General features: G+C 39.9%; 1 protein-coding gene across 13 annotated transcripts in view; it reads right to left on the bottom strand.

The window, feature by feature from the left end:
- Positions 1-21,550, bottom strand: part of LTBP1 (latent transforming growth factor beta binding protein 1) — a 434,653-nt gene that overhangs the window by 115,319 nt on the left and 297,784 nt on the right. For all 13 annotated transcript variants that reach the window (XM_070476676.1, XM_070476671.1, XM_070476680.1 and 10 more), the window contains 4 exons: positions 15,884-16,009; positions 14,131-14,256; positions 13,614-13,736; positions 9,649-9,768 (listed from right to left, as the gene is read on the bottom strand). In XM_070476676.1, coding sequence (XP_070332777.1) covers positions 9,649-9,768; positions 13,614-13,736; positions 14,131-14,256; positions 15,884-16,009 — 495 coding nt within the window. The remainder of the gene's footprint in view (positions 1-9,648; positions 9,769-13,613; positions 13,737-14,130; positions 14,257-15,883; positions 16,010-21,550) is intronic.

Raw genomic sequence — 21,550 nt, 5'->3', positions numbered from 1 at the left:
ATCCCACCTGCAAATTCTCTCATTGCCTTGAGAGGTAGTTCATCTGGGTCAGGAAGCCTTTAGAAATTTCCCTTTCTAGGATTCTGGGAACACACCAGTCTGCCTGAAGCCCCTCCCTCATGGGCAGGGCCTGGAAGGTGCTGAGGACATCCAAGGGCCACCTTCCCACGAGTCAGCCCATGGCGGTGTGCCCCGCTTCACTCCACCTAGCAGTTCCCTGAGGTTGGTCAGAATTGGGTCCAGGGCAAGAGTTTACTTGCATTGCTTCATTTACTTTCAAAGAGTAAAGGAAAGATTTACTTCAAAGATTGACAAGGTGAACCAGTCATTTTTCTGAGACCATTCAGCCTCATTTAATTCCTTAATGACCAAGAGACTTCCATGAGTGAGCACCACTTGCTATGGGATGAAAAGTCTTATTCCATCACCACAACTACATGAAAATATAGGATTATTCCCAAGGCAAGCATTACTTTAATTATCCCTCAACTATTCTTCACACATCATCTTTATACTAAAGATGATGGGAGAACACATTTGACAGAAAAGCAAGCATGAAATGAAAGACAGACTCTGGTTAGGCCAGTGCAATGACATTCCCCCCCACGCCCCCTCACTGGCACTTGAGGTATATAGTAAGTCCTTAGGATCTCACCCTCTGTCAATTCTGACCAAATTTTAAAATGTGCAGTAACAGAGCTGTCAATGAAAATATATTGTCTGTTCCTCAAAGACTCATCACTGCTTTTTTGGAACTGGAAAACAGCCAATGCTGTGTGCATGCCAGATGAAGATCGGAAGATCTCAGAAAATCAATCCATTGTTCTCAGCAAATCACTGGCTTCTTGCCTCGGCTTTACAAAAGATCATTTTGCTTTCCAGCAAAACTCATCTGGGCTACCTTGGTCAAGTCCGCCACCTCAGACTCTCAAGCCAAAACTACTGCTGCCTGCAAGGGACGATTCCAGTCCCCATGGATCTTTCCTATGAACTTTAATTGTCCTTACTATCTCAATCATATTGCTTTGTCCTCTGATTTTCTTGGGTGTACATGAGAGGTACATGAGCTATTATATAAAACAAAACAATATTAGCTTTGATGCTAAAAGATGGGGGGTCGTGTCCTAGCTCTGCCATTTATTACCTATGATGGGAAGCTATCCCATTAACCTATTTGAGAATCAATTTCTGTACCACAGGTAACTGTAAACTATTAACATATACAGTTATTACAATATACATAAATTATAACATATACAGAAATCCAGAAAAGGCAATGGCACCCCACTCCAGTACTCTTGCCTGGAAAATTCCATGGACGGAGGAGCCTGGTAGGCTGCAGCCCATGGGGTCACGAAGAGTCGGACACAACTGAGTGACTTCACTTTCACTTTTCACTTTCATGCACTGGAGAAGGAAATGGCAACCCACTCCAGTGTTCTTGCCTGGAGAATCCCAAGGACAGGGGAGCCTGGTGGGCTGCTGTCTATGGGGTCACACAGAGTTAGACACGACTGAAGCGACTTAGCAGCAGCAGCAGTATACAGAAATTAATACAATAACTAGTATTCCCACACCGGCATAGTTCCCTCCTTCAAAAGCAGTTTTGAGGGTTTTCCGTTGAGATATAACTGACGTTAAAATGATATGTAAGTTAAGCACCAAGGATATGATGGACAACATAGAGAAATACAGCCATTATTTCATAAAACCTTTAAATGGAGGATAATCTTTAAAAATACTAAATCATTATGCTGTCATGTGAAACTAATATAATACTGTGAATCAACTATGAAGTGAAGTCAAAGTGAACTGAAAGTCACTCAGTCGTGTCCAACTCTTTGCGACCCTATGGACTATAGAGTCTGTGGAATTCTCCAGGCCAGGATACTGAAGTGGGTAGCCTTTCCCTTCTCAAGGGGATCTTCCCAACCCAGGGATGGAACCCAGGTCTCCTGCATTACAGGCGGACTCTTTACCAGCTGAGCCACAAGGGAAGCCATAAATCAACTATACTTCAATAAAAGACAATACTGTGCAAGCTTAAGGAATGATTTGACATACCTATCTCAAAATTATTAACATTTACTGGAGTATTACTAACAGTTCTATTATGTCACACAATTATCATTTCTTTCCTGATGAAGATGATTAAGTTCTAGTCTCTTAGCAACTTTGAAGATTGCTAATTCAGTACTGTTGATTATAATCATTAAGCTGTGCATTCCATTTCCAGGGCTTACCTACTAGTTGCAAGTCTGTACCCTTTAATAACATCTCCCCAACTCCTCTACCCTCACATCCTTATAACCACCATCCTATCTTGTTATGTTTTGCTTCTTTACAACTTCACATCTTCTCTGGCATCTAACAGATCTTGTAGGCAGTGCACGCTCTGTGGTCAGTCATGTCCCAACTCTTTGTGACCCTATGGACTGTAGCCTGTTAGGCTCCTCTATCCATGGGATTTTCCAGGCAAGGGGAGTGGGCTGCCATATCCTTCTCCAGAGGATCTTCCTGACCCAGAAATCGAACCCTCATCACATGCATTGGCAGGTAGACTCCTTATCACTGAGCCACTTGGGAAGCCCATATGAAGGCAGGTGCTCTACTAAACTATTTATTGACTAATTAGAAGAGTCCTTTAGCACATAATGACTCAAGGATAAGACTGATACTTGCACATTATCTCCAAAAGGTAGACCTTGAGCTCAGTTGCCATCTGATATAAGAATAAATGTAGGACTAAAGTCTTCAATTTCATTTAAGTCTATGAATATCATATATTCCATAAAGGTTAACAGTGAATTGTAAAATCTGAAAAGAAATCTTAGGGTGAAAAGAACTCACAGAACAAGGTGCTCTCCGTATCTATCCTGTAAGTTTTCTGTACCTGGTTTTGGCTAAGATTGCAGCTAGCCAGTTGTCAAGTGGTTTGAATGATATGAAGTTCTTCAAATGCTGAAGACCTACTACATTTACAAAACTCAAATGGGAGTCATAAAGTCATCATCAACTTAACTATGGCCGACAAAGAAGGATTACTTTGATTAAAATCTCAGAAATTTGTGTTCCCGGGTCACACATGGTTTGTCACAAACTCAACTATAAAGCAAGGTAATAAACTCAAAAAAGACTAGCTGACACATCTACCAGGTGATAGATACTGTATTTTGTGAAGGTGAGCAAAGAAAATGAAGCCAAAGAAAGATGTTAGAACTATAGAAGTGGAAACTTTGTTAGGAATGATTAATCTCCCTGCAGAGAAACCTTGTGATTTTCAAAAGGTATATTTCAGCAAAACAAAAATGCTCAGAAGTTGAAAGAAAACTAAGATGAATTAAATGTATAAGAGAAAGCTTCTGTGACAGAAACTCTATGAGATGCACTTAAAGAAAGCCTAAGAAAAGATAATTATCCACAGAACTCTGACATATATCAGATTTACTTTAACAGATATCAGTTATTATTCCATTCCCTCTCTGTGAGGACAATGGAAATAAAACAGAGGCAACAGGGTTGGAGAAGAAGAATGATAACATTTCTTGTGTTAGTTATTCAGTCGTGTCCAATTCTTTGTGACACCCCAGAGTGTAGCCCACCAGGCTCCTCTGTCCATGGAAGTCTCCAGGTAAGAATACAGCTGGAGTGGATAGCCATTCCCTTGTCCAAGGGATCTTCCCGACCCAAGGACTGAACCCAGGTCTCCCACATTGCAGGCAGATTCTTTACCATCTGAGGCACCAGGGAAGCCCCATATTACATTTAATTCTGATAATAAACCCTATGAAGAAAATACTTCAATTCCCATTTTACAGATATTAAAACTAAGCTTCAGAAAGGTCATATAGCCCAAATCTGCTCAAATTCAGGGAAACATGATCTATATACCAGAGTTACTGAATATACCTTTAAACAATCAAATGTTAGACAAATTTCCTTTGGGAGATGGCTCTAGTCAGGTTTGAATCAGGCTAGTTTAGCTTTCCTGAGACAAGCAAAACATGTAAATTGAGGACTTGACACATTGGCTTCTTTCAAGAAAGATTCTGATTGAAAGCAGCCAGAGAGAACTGGCCAGAACTCAAGGTGATGAAATAATTCTAAGAGGTGGGGATCACATGGGCAATAGCTCCAGGCTGAATGTGAGGTCCAATGAATACAGTGCTAAATGATGAAAGTGGCTCTCAAGAGAGCAACGAAATCTACAACTTGAAAGAAGAAGCTTCATTAACAGAGGAGCCAACAAAGGTTGCCAAAAAAGCACTGAAGGACAGATATTTTGAAAGTGCACAGTAAACTATTGAGAATGAAGGATCATATGCCCTGAACTAAACATAGCAGGCGTTGCCTGGGGGTTCATGCTAGGAAAAAGGATGAACCCTCAGACAACACCTGCTAACATTTTACTTGTTTCTGCACCAAACAACTCCTGCTCTAATTCATAAATCAAGGAGCAGCATCAAATAGTAAGATCCAGTATACATGGCATGAATACAAAAAGGCCATTAACGGTTTCAGTAAGTTCACCATTTAGTTAGCAAAAGCAGCAGAAAGTATAACTAACTGGCATTAAATCCCTGTAGAACAGAAGGGTCAAAATGGTCATTCTTAATTCTTAATGAAACCGATTAACAGAAAAAAGAGCCAAATGGACATCAAGATCAATGACTTTTAAATATATATATATATATAAGCATAATATATATATATATATATATATATAAGCATAATGTCAAAGAAAGTATTACTCTGTACAACAATGTCTAGGTTTAATTATAACAACTTAAAAATATTCTGTGAAAGGAGAGTGGTAGAAAAAGAAGGTTACTAAGATCTACAGAACAGCCTGCAAGGTAGAGACTGTCATCTCTCCAGATGAAAACTAACAAATGCCCTGTGTAGGACTTTTCTCCAAACAATGAGATTTAGGAATTTTTTTTTAGTCTTTCATGTTCTCATACATTAAAAAGTGAAGGAAAAAGTCTCATCAATGTACCCTAAGGTGTGTATACTAAAAGGATAGCTGCTGCTGCTGCTAAGTCGCTTCAGTCATGTTCGACTCTGCACGACCCCATAGACGACAGCCCACCAGGCTCCCCTGTCCCTGGGATTCTCCAGGCAAGAAGGATAGAGGAAGCCTCAAACTAGTCACATTTAACGGTTAGACACAAGAACAGTTGAACAGCAAGGAACACTTGGTAAATCATTTATCATGTGATGCTTTCCCTGACCTCCATAGAAGCTCTAACACTCCCTAATCCCTTAGGCTGCTTTTTCCTTCATGGGACTCATCACCCCTGACATACCCTATACTCTACTTTTTCCCTTGTGAGCTCCAGAGTCTAAGTGCAATGAAGGGAGGAAATTTATTTTGTCCACTCTCAACCCCCAGGGTCTAAAACAAAATACTTGACTCATAGTAGGAATACAGTATTCACTGATGAAAGTGGCAAATAGAGAAATAAATATAGGTCAGGTTGTGTTACGGATGAGCTCAACTCAAAGACAAGTTTAGGTAGGACTACGCCCTCTGAAGAGTTTAGAGTACCAGAAGTACAAAGATGAGAAATAAAATGAATAAAGGAACAAAGCCAAAAAGATATGATGGGGTATTCGTGAGCATTGTCAGAGTGCTGCAGAAAAATCCAATCCATTCATTGGCTCAATCTGAATAGAAAGGTATTCTGCAATATCCGTTTTTCGTCACATTCAACTTTCACATTTGAAAGCTCGACTGCCATAAAATATTAAGATGGGAAAATTCATTTTGGTACAGTTTGCAAAAGCCCATAGGAGAAATTTACAAAAACTGCAAGTTCAAAATGAGCAATGGATGGCACTGCAACTACATCACAGACAATAAGCTTGATCAACAGATGACATAGAACCTAAAACTCTACCCAAAGCCGAAGGAAAAAAAGCACATGGCCTATTTGTAATGGGAAATGTGTGACCTTAGTTAGCAATGCAAAACTGCTTGGCCAAGTGGCCAAGTTGGGGTGAGTAACACAGTGACCTAATAGCTTTGCTTATGATTCTGCTAATCTGGTTGGCAAAGTGAAATGGCTGCTAAATGAGGTGCTTTGTTTCTGTCACTCAACTGGAGCAGCGTGGTCACGATCAGATTGATTGCACACATCTAGGTGTAAGAACTCATATATTATTATTCCCCAACCTGGATCCACACATTTACACTGAAGAGCAATCACACTTGCCAATTTGGTCAGTCACGTTCCATTAGTAAATTCATGAATCAGGGCTGTGTTTATGCCATGGTTGTGAATTTTAGTTAGTTAAGGTAAAGTTCAGGCTCTACTTTTGGATTATAATACGCATTGGTATGTGAAAATGAGTACAAGAATGGAACCTTGATAGGCAATTATGAAATTTATGCCAAATGGGAAAATTAAAACCACATGCACTTTCTGACCAGCACTGAGTATATAAACAAAAGCTTATCAAATAGGCAAGTAATAAACAAAAAAAAAAACCTGCTTCCCAAAGATCAATACCTCACAAGTCTACTGATAGAGACCCTTGGGAATGGGCATAAGATTGAAGGCAGAGGGCCATCTGCACCTGGTCCAGGGGCTCAGCTCATGCTGCCTCGTGAGGAGTCCAAAGCATTGAAAGTGCACGTGCTTCTGCCAAATCTACCTATCCCACCTCCTCTAACACACCCACACATCTCCTCAGAGATGTATGAATAAAGACCAACATTTTTAATAGGACCAAGAGGGTCTGGCATGGTCTTTCCCCTCATGGTCTTCCCCCTGAAGCAAATCTTCCCTGCTACTCTGTCTTACAACCACACTAGCTCTTCAGCCTCTGGAACATGATCTGCTTCCTCCTTCCATGAGCTCCTTGCACATACCAAATGTCCAAAATGATCTTCCTTCCATACCCTTCCCCAGACAAAGCCCTGGTTAAACCTCAAGAATTTTCCTTGAGGCAACTCATTCTATTGTATACTCTTGTAACATCAAAGAACCCTCTTTCCTAACACAGGTCTCTTTTGCACAACAAAAGAAACTATAAGCAAGGTGAAAAGACAACCCTCAGAATGGGAGAAAATAATATCAAATGAAACAACTAACAGAGAATGAATCTTCAAAACATACAGTCACACAGCTCAATACCAGTAAAACAAACAACCCAATCAAAGAGTGGGCAAAAGACCTAAATGGACATTTCTCCAAAGAAAACATACAGATGGCTAATAAACACATGAAAAGATACTCAACATCACTCATTATTAGAGAAATGCAAATCAAAACCACAATGAGGTATCATCTCACACCAGTCAGAATGGCCATCATCAGAAAGTCTACAAACAATAAATGCTGAAGAGGGTGTGGAGAATAGGGAACCCTTTTACACTGTTGGGGGTGCAAACTGGTACAGCCACTATGGAGAACAGTGTGAAGACTCCTTGAAAAACTGGGAATACAACTGCCATACAACCCAGCAATCTCACTGCTGGGCATACACTCCGAGGAAACCAGAACTGAAAAAGACACATGTACCCCATGATCATTGCAGCACTATTTACACAGCTAGGACACGGAAGCAACCCAGATGTCCATCAGCAGATGAATGGATAAGGAAGTTGTGGATTATACACACAATGGAATATTACTCAGCTATAAAAAGGAATCTTGCCTGGAGAATCCCCATGGATAGAGGAGCTTGGTGGGCTACAGTCCATGTGGTCACAAAGAATTGGACACAACTGAATGACCAAGCACATAAAAAGGAATGCATTTGAGTCAGTTCTAATGAGGTGGATGAACCTGGAGACTATTATACAGAGTGCAATAAGAAAGAAAGACAAATACTGTATATTAACTCATATATATGGAATGTAGAAAGATGGTACTGACAATCCCATATGCAAGGCAGCAAAGGAGACACAAAGAACAGACTTTTGGACTCAGAGGGAGAAGGAGAGGGTGGAATGATTTGAGAGAATAGCACTGAAACACACACATTACCGTATGTAAAGCAGATGACCAGAGCAAGCTTGATGCACGAAGCCCGGCACCCAAAGCTGCTGCTCTGGGACAACATAAAGGGATAGTGTGAGGAGGGAGGCAGGAGGAGGATTCAGGATGCAGAGGGGGGACACATGTATTCCTCTGGCTGATTCATGTTGATATATGGCAAAAACCATCACAATATTATAAAGCAATTATCATCCAATTAAAATAAATAAATTAATTTTAAAATAAAAATAATTAAAAACAAACAAAAGAAGAAGGTACTTTGTTTGGTTCCTCAGTATATCCCAGCACTGAGTACCACTCTGTATGTAAGTAAGTGAAAGTCGTCAGTCGTGTCCAACTCTTTGCAATCCCATGGACTATAGAGTCCATGGAATTCTCCAGGGCAGAACACTGGAGTGGGTGGCCTATCCCTTCTCCAGGGGATCTTCCCAACCCAGGAATCAAACTGGGGTCTCCTGCATTGCAGGCAGACTCTTTACGAACTGAGCTATCAGGGAAGCGCACCACTCCATGTGTAGACAGTGAATTATACAGTATTTGAGAAGGGAAGAAAGAAGACAGGAAGGATGGGAAAGTTTAACTCACACTGTCAGAATGTGGCATGGGGTGGGAAAGAGTTCAGCTTTTGTGAAAAAGATCACACGGTAAACAGAAAGGTAAACAAAGGAAAACCATTACGGGGGAAAGCTGCCTAGAGCACAAACAATCAGCAGCAGAGCAGAGTCGTTACCCTCCTCAGTGCCTTGAGGAGGAGGTACTCAGGATTCCTTAAATACTCGAGTGAATGAATAAATGAACAAAACGTAAGGGGCTGCTGTTGTTCAGCCATGTCCGACTCTTTGCCACCCCGTGGACTGCAGCACACCAGGCTCCTCTGTCCTCCACCACATCCTGGCGTTTGCTCAGACTCGTGTCCATCGAGTCAGTGATGCCATCCAGCCATCTTATCCTCTGCTGTCCCCTTCTCCTCCTGCCCTCCATCCTTCCCAGCATCAGAGTCGTGTCCAGTGAGTCAGCTCTTCACATCAGGTGGCCAAAGTATTGGAGCTTCAGCTTCAGCATCAGTCCTTCCAATGAATATTCAGGGTTGATTTCCTTTAGGATTGACTGGTTTGACCTCCTTGCAGTCGAAGGAACTCTCAAGAGTCTTCTCCAGTTCCACAGTTCAAAAGCATCAATGGACCCAAAAGCATCAATGGGTCCAGATTTCTCTTTCTATATTTGCTGCTTTGGCTGCAAGTTTGTGTATATTTCTTGATTCTGTAAGTCTGTGGTAGCTCTGTCTAATACCTTCTCTTTCTTAAGCATTTTGCTCTCCACCTCTCTCCTCTTTGTGGCACTTATTATCAATATTTTATTTGGTTTTGAATATTAATCACATCAGGGATAACAATTTGTTTCAATCAGAATTATGTTTCATGTAAAATCTTACTTCCTTTATGTCCACTCAATTTCTTATTTTCTTCATGGTTAAAAGTTACTTAGAACTTTTCTATGAATGACATGAGTTTGTTACATTCCTTTTTTTCTCTCACCTTTTTCCATTTTGAAAGACAGCGCACTTGGCATTATACCACTGTGTCAGAAAACCAGCCAGACAGAAGACACACAACTACAATAAGTACGCTCTAGTACTTACCAAGACACTGCCCATTCCAGCCTCGAAACCCTTCCGTGCAGGGAACACACTGGTAAGATCCGGGAGAATTCACGCACTGCTCATCTGGACAAGTACTTGGAGTCAAACATTCATCAACATCTGAAAAAATCAAAAAGCTGGGTCACAGACATTTTATCAGAACACTAAAGCACGGACTGACTTGTGTGATAAAGGGGAAAAAGATTGGTGGGGAAAACAATAACTGGAAAAGTGAAGTACTAGGTGTGCACTTAAACACTCAGTGAGACTGCATGGCCAGGTATAACCTGACTGAAATAGTTACATATGTTTCAAGGGAGAACTTGGCCCCAATTCTCCAATTGGCAGGCCCAGATCTCTCCACTCTGTGAGTTGGCAGTTCTCTAGGATCACTTTTTGGACATCAACATCTTTCAAGTAATAGTCTGGTTTGCCAGAAAGAAATACAAGAAATGAACACAACAGTGAGGAAGCCACTTATCCACCTGGCTAGAGGTTCTCTCTGCAGACAATGGGGTACTCTAGGGAAATCCTTGCTTTGGCTTCATGGTCCCCAAAACATCCGAGGTTTGAATAATTTAAAACTTTTCATGTGATAGGAATTCCTTGGAGGTCAAAAAAGAACATTAGGAGAGAATGAACTCATCAAATACTTCCAAGATTTTCCAGAAACTATGGTGAATAATCATAGGGTAATATATTCTGGTTTAAAATACACCTTGCTTTTCACATTCACGGCTAACTAAAGTTATTAATCATTGTTCTTTTCAATGTGAGGAGAAAAAAAATCACCTTAAATATGGACAGAACTGTGGCAGAGATAAAATAGCTTCAGACTTTTTAAAGAATGGTCAAACAATTGGAGATGTGGATGTAGAAGAAAGACTTGTAGACACAGCTAGGGAAGGAGAGGATGGGACGAACTGAGAAAGCAGCATTGATATACATACACTACTATATGTAAAAGAGATAGCTAGAAGGAAGCTGCCATGTAACACAGGGAGCCCAACCTTGTGTCCTATTGACAACGAAGGGGGTTGGGATGGGGGCAGGAGATGGGAGGGAGGGTCGGGAGGAAGCGGATATATGTGTATATATATAGAGTTCTGATTGATTTGAGTTGTTGTACAGCGGAAACAAACACAACAATACAAAGCATAACCTCCAATTAAAAAAAAAAAGAATGGTAAAACAATAAAATGGGGGGAAAGGTAACAGAGGTACCTTTCAACTGTTTAATGAAATGAAAAGGTAACATTTCAACCATTTAAAATGAGTACTAACACCTGGGTACCAACCCCAACTGAAACAGGTGTTTTCCAAGTGAGTGGATTCAATGTCTAAGTGTCATGATATAAGATGTATATAGGACCTCTAATCACACTTAAAATTTAAACAAGGTTTTTCAGGAAAAAAAGTGAGAGAAATATATGATGAATACACTGAATATGCATGGGTATTTGATGTCATCATTCTGGTAAATTCTCAAAAATCACCTCCCGTTATGTATCATTAGTGATGTATGAAAAGATGCTTAAAGTAAAAGATGTTATTAATAGAATAAGCACCAGGTCAGTGTTGCAATTTTTTTTCCTATCAGCAAAAAATCCTTGCCAATAGACAATGACACACAGTGGTGTTTTTTTTTTTTTTTTAGGTCAGATGTTCTGGGACTTCTTGTTCTACAAAAAGATGATGCTTGCCAGTTTAATTTTCCAAACAGCATTACATTCTTCTCTGGATGGGATTTTAAAAAAAAAGAGAAAGAAAGAAATGGAACTACAACTGCTAAGTCAGAGAAGGTCATTGAGATAGGCTGGTGTGATAAATAAGCAAGCTGAGCAACATAAGACAGTAACATCCCTGGCTTTCCTGCTGCTCTCACCGGTTTGCTTGTTCCCTCATCTATAAATGAGGACCTACCTGCCTGGTAATACCTTCAGAGAATAAAGTAAGGGTGCATGAGATAATGTCTGTAAGCTACAGTAGACTCCTTGGAGACTGGCGCTGTTTGAAAGCAACTTTGTCAGTGACAGCTGAGAAAATCTTCAGTGAGCCAGAAGCCCAGGGACCTCTGGTTCTGGTCCATGGTGAAATTAGAAAACAGCCACGTTATTTGGCTCCTTCATTTCAAGCTTTTTCATGGGGTAAGAATTATATAATTATTAACTCAAGGGATGCTGGTGAGATTTCTGTTAAATAATTTCCACGCACTGAATATTACTGAAGAGTCTCCTTCTTTCCATTTACTTACTTATCTTCAACCTTCTTTTCTACTCCTTCCTACTGTGCATCCTTAACCTGTAGTAATTCCTTAAATATTTTATCTTCCTGTCCTGAGTCAGTGTGTAGAACCTGAGGATCTGTACTTGACCTTTTGGGGAAGCACAGTTTTGCATATAAGTGCTTGTCATAGAAACCCAAGCCCCATTTTTTACTTAAAAAACTCCCACAATTATAGATATTCTGAAAATATCTATGCAAAAACAAAAGGAGTCAGGGAAAGGGGAAATTGAGGGAAACTAGTACTTCTTGAGAGCTAACAAGGTGACAGGCGCCACATGACATACTGCAACACCCACTTCCTGCATGAGCCTGGAAGTTAACTGCACGGTTCCCATTTCACAGATGAAGAGCTAAGTTTTGAAGAGCCTGCGTAACTGGCCCCAAGCTAGACAGTTACTGAGTGTGGGGATCGTGAGCTGAAAAGCCATCGCCTGCATTCTACCCGTCCTCAAGCGGCCTCCAGAGCAGAGGCCAGTCCCCTGTAAGAGAAGCGCGGGGACACTTCACACCTGCACTTTCCCAAGGCCCTCAGCCATCAGGGGAAGAGCTCATATCTCTGTTCTGATGGGAGCTGATGCAGTAACATAAAATGCGCCCCACTTCTCTCCAGATAACTCAGGGGCTGAGGCAAGGGGCCAGCAAGTGAGGCAGGTGCAGGCTGCCAAAAAAGTGTCTAATGAGCTCTCCCTCCAGGCCTGGTCATTAGAACTGTGAAAAAAAACCAACATATCAGAGCCAAGAAACAGCAGAGAGCAGCCTTCCCCAACCAGCCTATCCCTCCCGAGCTCTGGAGGCCCAGCCATGGCTGAAAACAGGCTAAATGTCAGGTAGCCAGGCAGCGAACATGTGGAACCAGCACCAACCCCACACCCAGGCTCCTCAGAACACGTCCAAAGGCCTCTGATCCTCTGTCTTGTTCACATTTCCATGAAGACTGAAGCAGAGGTTCAGTGTATTTCTTCACAAAAACCATTATTCAAAGTGTTCCACGGTTGTTTCAAAAAGTACCCATGTGACTTGGGACACGTGCACAAACAGAAATATTCAACAGTTAATCATCTTAACTTTGAAATGCTCAAAGATCTTCAAGACATTTCTGCAACAACAGCAAATCTATTGCTGGGGTCAGCATTAAAGAAATTTTATCTGGCACAGCTGGAGTCTGACCTGTAGTTGGTCAGACGACATTTCTGTAGAGTCTGCAAGCAAGTCCCGGAACACAGGCGAAAGAAAGAAGCTGAGACAACAGAATGGACCAAGACGAAAAGGTTGAAAACAATCAGTTCACACAGGTGACACCTGCACCATGTCCCCAGGTGAATGATGCAGACGGACACTGTGATTAAGTCTGGGTTTGCACTAAGATCCTCCGCAGTTCATTGTTACAAAGTGATGTCATTCCACCTACCAGGGAAGGCAGATATTGAAGTGAGTAATAGAAGAAGAAGACAGAAGAAGACCCAGACAGAGTTACTGAAGGGAAGCAAAGAGGCTTTGATTCTGGGAGGCAGCCAGAGCCTCGTCAAGCTGGTGTCCTGCATGGATCGGAGGTAGAGGAAAACTCATCCCAGGCCAGGTGCCTACAGGCCCCGAGTTCTGGAACCAGCCCTGCATTTCATAGACATGTGTGCTCCGCACTCAGAAGGGCTGTGGTCTCCCCACCCTCTCAGCAGACTCACCCTCGCAGTGGCCTCCTGGCGTCATGTGATACCCGCTATCGCAGTATTCACACCGGAAGGCCCCCATGGTATTGACACAGTGCCCTTCCCCACAGACGTCTGTCCTCAGACACTCATCGACATCTAAGCAAAGCAGAAAACATTGTCGAGTGTGATTTCCCAAAACCTAATTTCAAACCTCTCCCATCTCCCAGGTTAGTTCAAATTTAAGAAGGAAGTAACTGATTCCTACTATCTCTCTTTGATTTGTTCCAAAAAATTGAGTGGTTTGGATTTACTCGAATCCAAAAGAAATATTTAACACCACTGGTCTTTGCACACATTTGATATTCTTCATTCAAAAGTGTTGGGGGAAGAAATTCCATTCTTTAATCTTCCAGAATCTAGCAGATTACTGTGTTGTAACGGGTTTAATAATAAATTCTGGGTTGTCTGAATGGGCCCTAGACTGATGGAATCAGGGGAGTTAGAAACCCACATGAGGGAATTTATGCATCAGAAGGAACACTGTTATTACCTATGCAGTTAGTACCCTCCTCACTGGCCATGAATCCTGCTGGGCAAATACACAAGAAACTTCCCTCAGTGTTTTCACAGCGTCCCTGGGAGCAAAGGTGTTGATCCTGAGCGCATTCATCAATATCTGTTAACAAAAAGACAGACAAAAGGATTAGCATAGCATGAAATTCTTAGACACTCTGTTCATGAAATACTAGCATTCTGTCTCCTCTGTCCCACCTTACAAGTGAGGAAAACAGTAAAAGGAATACAGTCAGTTTCCCTGAATACCTGAAGGGCTGCTACTGCGAAGAGGGAATACATGTACGGCATACTGCTTTGAAAGTTCAAGCTACAGCTATGATATTGGTGTTTCAAAAGAAAGATTTAAGGTCAACACAAAAGGACCTGCCTGATAACTGGAGTCATTTAAGTGCTGGAATTCATCGTGCAAATCCCAGGCCAGCTCAGCAGAGGCAGTGAGCAATGTCATGACAGGCACTCTCTTTCACAGCGCACATGGGTAAAACGAGACTGAATCATCTTGACTGACTGCCCTTCTCAACTTTACACTTGCGATTCTAAACATAATACATCTCGTGTATGCAAATTCACAAGAAACAGTCAAACTGTAGAGCAAGTAGATGTCCCCCTCACATCTCACTCCCCATATATATTCAAAACCAAACAGCAAAAGTCATATTTGCAAATGGAATTCAGCATAAAGTTTGTTGCTCCATATTTGCCTTATAACTCTTACTGAACTTCCTTTTTCTAAAAAAGATATTAAATTTAGTGTTAACACATTAAAATGACTTAATACATTTACACCCCTTTGTAAGATACATTTTTCCCCAAAGAAGCATATATGAGCTCCCTACATTATAAATCCATTAATAGTCTCTTGTCAGCATATACTGATTCTCAATATAGAAATTCCAACAAAGGTACGTAGAGTCAAAGCTATGGTTTTTCTAGAAGTCATGTATGGATGTGAGAGTTGGGCCATAAAGAAAGCTGAGCACCGAAGAATTGATGCTTTTGAACTGTGGTGTTGGAGAAGACTCTTGAGAGTCCCTTGGACTGCAAGGAGATCCAACCAGTCAATCCTAAAGGAAATCAGCCCTGAATATCATTGGAGACTGGAGCTCCAATTCTTTGGCCAGCTGATGCGAAGAACTGACTCATTGGAAAAGACCCTGATGCTGGGAAAGATTGAAGGCAGGAAGCGAAGGGGACGACAGAGGATGAGATGGTCGCGTGGTATCACCGATTCAATTGACATGAGTTTGAGCAAGCTCCAGGAGTTGGTAATAGACAGGGAAACCTGGCAAGCTGCAATCCATGGGGTCACAAAGAATCAGACATGAATGAGTGACTGAACTGAACTGAATAGAAATTCCTTTTAAAAATCAAATTTTATAAACTTATATGAACATATATTTATTGCAGGATATATTCATATGAATATTTGCTAAATATGTTTATAGATAGCTATTTCTAGAGCTCTTAACTATTGTTTATATTCTTTACCTGAAAAACTTTGGGAAATGATTCCACCTTGATGTAACTGTATTACTCTTGGCAAAGCAGGCAGCATTGAACCAAGAGGTAAGAGCCTTCTAGGAGTTAAGCAAGCCTCTTTTTTGAGTACCTTTAGCTCAGGGAGAAAATTTTTTTTAATTAAACAGTATTTTCCCCATGATTAAAATGCTCTTAATGTGCAAACATTTGATATTTAATAATCTCATCAACCAGAAGTGTCTTCTTACCAACACATTTCCTCTGTTGCTCACTGAACTTGAAGCCGTCGTAGCATATACAGGTATACCTCACTGGCAGGTTAATGCAGTGTCCTGCTCCACAGATGTCAGGGTTCACAGTACATTCATTGATTTCTTTAAAAATAAGAAAATGTGGGACAAAAACAGATATAAACAAAGATTTCACTGCACCTTGCAAACGATTACTTTGTTTTTCCTGAATACCTTATTGCCAGTTATGCACTCAGAAAACAAAATTTTACACTCTAAAATCAAATGTAAACTCATCTGATTACAGTATAATTGATCAGTTAGTCACAGCCAAAGCCATGAAAAAATCTTAATGAGACAACTTCGAAGATGAATTGGAGTAGGTGGAAATTTAGAAAGAGGCCATCCTGGATGTTATCATCAATTGTGAACTTTCAAGATAGCCCATCAGTGACTTTCTATCCTCTCCAGTTCATTTTGGATGACGGACTAAATCACATGATTCCTTCTGATAAGAAATAGATGGCAACTTTCTACTATTTGTTAGCAGGCCAAATTCAAGTTCCAAAAAACATACTCAACCTCCTCCCAAATTTCTCATTAATTCTCCAGAAAGATTTACCACTTCTAATCAAAGCAGAACTTCTGGATGCAACATATTCTTAATTTGCCAATTTCAACAGAAGCATATTTTATTTATACTAGTAGAATATAGAATCTTTTTCCAAGCCTTCTCTGCTCAGTTGCTCCCTTCCTTTCCTCCTGATTCCTGCATGAGACTGGCTTCTTCTATGAAGTCCTTGCTTCACTCATAGACACAGGCTGTGGTCAAGGCAACGGGAGGGGAGTTTCCGGTGGGTGAAGGCCATCACAACATGCTTTATTACCAAAATAACCTGAAAACTCAAAGGTGACCATCTGAGATGAATTACTCCGAGACAGTCTGTTGATTTCAATGATCTTTGTAAGGATGTATAACAGTAGAGTAGGCTGTGGGTGGTACAGCTGGTGGTCAGGGCCCAGACTTGAGACAAGAGTACAAGTACCAACCTTGTTGCCCCTTCCTTGCTCTGTAACAGAGCACAAATTACTTACACAATCTAAGCCTCACTTTTCTCTATGTACAAATGAGAAGCACCAACTTCAGAGTGTGAGGTTCAAAAGAGATAACCTAAATAATGCATGTAGCTCAATGCCTGGCACAGTATATGTGCTCAATAAAAATTAGACATTATTATGGATTACTGTGGTTGTCCCTAATGAAGTTATTTAAGAACACATAACAGGGTCTTTCCTAGTGGTCCAGTAGTTAAGAATTCGCTCTGCAATGCAGAGCGAATGAGTTCATTCCCTGGTCCATGAAGGCTCCATACGCCACAGGGCAACTAAGCCCACACACCACAACTACTGAGCCTCAGGTCTATAGCTCATGAGCTGCAACTACTGAAGCGCATGTTCCCTAAAACCTGAGCTCTGCAACAAGAGAAGCCACTGCAATGAGAAGCCTGAACACCACAACTAGAGTAGCCCCTGCCTGATGTAACTAGAGAAAGCCCATGCACAGCAATAAAGATCCAGCACAGTAATAAAGAAATAATTTGGAAAAAAGAATATATAACAAAGAAATAGCACATGAATAATACTACTATCTATTTTCTCACTGTCATCATGCAGTAAACAACACTTAAAACAGATGACACCATGGATAAGCCCAAATGGCCCAGTGGAGGAAGACCAGGGGCTCAAGTGTGACAAGCTAAAACACACCTTTGTTAACGGGGTCTATGGTTTGAATGAAAAGAAAAACAGGCACACTACTGTCATCAATAACCCACTGTGAATTCTGAAGAAATATGTGGAAAACAGTGCTTTAACAAAAATTCACTATGGAAATGACCTAAATTGGGGTTGAGGTTACTCTCCAAAACCCAAACCACATTCATTTTTCATCAAGTGTTATTCACTGCGCTGTGATTTTAAGACAACTGATGCAAGTTATTTGAAAAGTTGCTAGGCTTTTAAAGGAAGCATATGACTATAGAGCTGCAGTATTTTGCATAAAATCACTTAGATTATGATAAAAGCACACATTTAAAATTATTTATATCTTTAGTGAAACTATTTATGCTAATTCACTATCAGAAAAATAGTTTATAGTCAGTATAACATCAAGTTACAGGAAAAAATAATCCAAAGACTAAAGATATAGGTAATTAACATGACTGCTTAAACTTAAATGAACGATAATAACCATATAAAACAATAAATTATGAGACATACACAGTATAGATTATATAATAATCTTTAGCAGGATAGAAAATGCTTATTTTTTAAAGAAAATATAGTTAGGTACAAATTGTAATATAGGATATGATCTAAATTATTTTATACACAGAGAAGTAGATTGGAAGAAAATAAATCTAAATTACGGAGATTGGTATTGTCTATATTTTTCTGTATCTTCCAAATTTTCTACAGTGAACATGTGTTATTACTTTTATAATCAGAAAAGTCTTTCTTAAAAAATTATCATTTCTATGTGCTGCAAAAATCTGAAGGTAAAAAATGTAATTTTCTCCAGGTTCTACTTCTAGACCCTTAGGTAAGAATGCTCTTCTCTGTTTACAAGAATTCTTTAGTAGAATAGTGTGAGAAGCAGTTCTTTAACCATCTATTCTTAATGTAAGCAGATGCCTCCTTTTAAAATTAATGGCATTTAGATTTCTTGATTTTCTTTGTAATTATTTTCTTTATGTTCTTCTTTGCCATTTGCTTAAATCAGAGAAGACATATTGATCAAATTTGCAAAAAGAAAAATTATAAGATGACTTAATATACTAAGAAGTAGTAGTGAGAATTAATTAAAAGATTGTACATCTGGGGTTTTCAGGAAATGCTTGATGGATACTCACTGCTCTCACTCCCACACATACCAATTTATTGATTACCAAATATTTATCTGTTCTTTTTCAGGCACAGTTTTAGAATGGAATGTTTACATGTATAAATAAAGTCTTCAAAAATATGTGATGCTTAATTCAGATGAGATACATTCCTATGCCAGTGTGCCAATATTTGTATAATTTCTTCTTAAGTCAACTCTAAGATAGAAGAAATGATTAAGAATTTTAACTCTTCTGTCTTAAGAAATGAACAATAACGGCCTTTCATTCCAACTTAGTACCTTAAATAGAAGCTATGAGGTTGAAATATTTATGAGGAAAGCTTGAGAATTCTTAGCTGATTACCTCATAGATTATGTATATAAAACTGCAGTTTGAAAACGTTGATCGCAACTGGCACTAACGTATGTAAGAAAATGCTACTCCGACACCACTAGAGGGTACTAAGAGATACGTCAGTGTGAGGGGATATTTACTAACATATTCTAGATTTCTACAGTTTGTCCCATTTTTTATACACATGATAAATTGTAACGTATCAGCTTATCCTCAGAGATCCCGTTCATCTATTTGCTATCCCACCCTTCTAAGTTCAAAAATAAAAATTAACAACTTTAAAATACCTCTGCTTCCTCTTTACCACTCATCAAAAAATTTGCCCGATTATAATCAACAATACTAAATCTTAACTGCTCTCAACACACAAGAAAGCATGTGACTTGATAGAGGTGTCAGCGAATGCTTTTGTAGTAATCATAGTGCAATACATGAATGGATCAAACCAGCACATTGTATACCTTAAACTCATACAATGTTATATGTCAACCACATCTCAGAAAACAACATTGATCAACACCATTTTTAAAGTTAAAAAAAAATTATTGATACGCCTAAAACTCAAAAGGTGTTTCACACCACCTCTTTCTCCACTTCCCTTCTTTGTCTGTTACACTTTCATTCTTCATTATAAGTTACACAGAAAGACAGTCTTGATGGTATTGTCTTAAAACTGAAACAATTAAACTTCAGGCTTAGAAAAAAAGCTTCTGGCTTTCTCTGCATTTGGGGGGACAAAGACACTTTGCTTTACATTCTTCTAAGAGGTCACTCACAGAGCCATGCTAGCCTGTTCCCACAGAAAGGATCAGTTCAGGTCAAAATATACATTCCTCCATATGTGCTGATGGCATCGACACAGCCACTGGGAATACGGCAAAACCTTGCACAGACAGCACTCATGACTGGTCTCTGGGGCACTCAGGTTAAAGATCATGTCTTCTCTTCTGAAGCATGTTTGGCTTCTCAGAGACAAGAGACTGTTCCCACTGGACTCTCGGAAGCATCCCCCTTCATAATGCCCGTCACATTTCCCCTAGGGTGCAGGACCGCCCTTACACAGGCGGCCCCTGAAACAGCTTCACCTCCATCAGGCCAAGGACTTCATTCTATCTTTCCCGGGAGTCCATTTAGAATTTGGAAAAAGGAGTCATGACCAAAAGCCAATGGAAAACCAAATGGTCTATTTGTCCCAGAAAGACGGCCAGAGATAGATTTAAGAGTCTGGTGTCTTTAAGAATTAAATGAAAAAGAAAGCTTTTGGCAAGATATGAAAATGAATACGCTGACCTTTTGCTTTTTTCCTGCTCATGTGATTACTCAAAATAAATAAATAAATAGAGCTGGAAATATTAAAGCATGATGATTTTACATGCAACAAAATTCATCTTCCATGAGCCTACATAGTTTATTGAGGCTGTCATGACACTGGTAATATGCTTCAGGGACAAAGGTTTTTATAAAGGGGTTACTGATGAGCTCTGGAAAAGATCTGATGAGCAAAATAGTTTTTACAACGTTTGGGCCATGATGATTACAAAGGTTTACACAAAGCAGTCATGAAAGTCAGAATAATTTCTGGCTGGTCTGCAAGGGCCATGGAGAAAGTTTAGGAAGAGCTGGCAGAGGAAGGCATCAAATGTCAACTCATGGAAAGGTTTACAAAAATGCCCTGGCTTCCTAACTGCCCCACAAAGAGCATAAATTGTCCCACAACAATTGAAGCAGATGTTTCCACTTTGTAAATACTCGCCAAAGAAATAAAGGTTTGATTTTCCAACCTATCCTTGAGCTACTAAGACACTATGCTAAATCAAGAATTTATATGCTGAAATGTAGCATTTCTTTGGAAACAGTGTGCCAATAATATTGCAAGCCACCAACTCAGCTGCTCAGAGTGGAAAATATCACCCTTATTCCCTCCAAATATGTGGCTCCCTTTATAATTATTGCAAGTTAAAGTGAGTCTGATGAAATCTACAAAGGCTACTTCCAATTTCACCATCATAAAGATATCATTGCTGAGCAATGTGAGGCTGATTTTGGTTATTTTAGATGCCTACTTACTATTCTATTCCTTTCTTCAATTCATGGAAGAAACTAAGAGTAACTAACATCTACCTCCTTTGTGTTCCAAGTTAAAAAAAAAACCAACAACAACAACTATGCCTAATGTTCCAGAGAGGCTCAATCAGATTGCTCCTTCAATCTACATATCTGGCTCTCTTATCAAAATCAATGGGAACATCTATATTTTGATTTCAATTAAATTTGATACAAAACATTCCTCTTGTTCTAGGGTAGATTACAGATCATAGTATAGCTCCAAAACTGCAAATTATTTAAATTCAAAAACTATTTAAAATGTTCTCCCCATGGATTGGTTCAGAAAGATTCTTTTTACTATAGGAAATCAGAGCACCTATAAATGCTGCGTGAAAATGAA

The sequence above is a fragment of the Odocoileus virginianus genome, chromosome 2, assembly GCF_023699985.2.
Source record: "Odocoileus virginianus isolate 20LAN1187 ecotype Illinois chromosome 2, Ovbor_1.2, whole genome shotgun sequence".
Classification (NCBI taxonomy): Eukaryota; Metazoa; Chordata; class Mammalia; order Artiodactyla; family Cervidae; genus Odocoileus; species Odocoileus virginianus.
The sequence above is the reverse complement of the archived record's forward strand: the minus strand, read 5'-3'. Positions and strand labels throughout refer to the sequence as shown.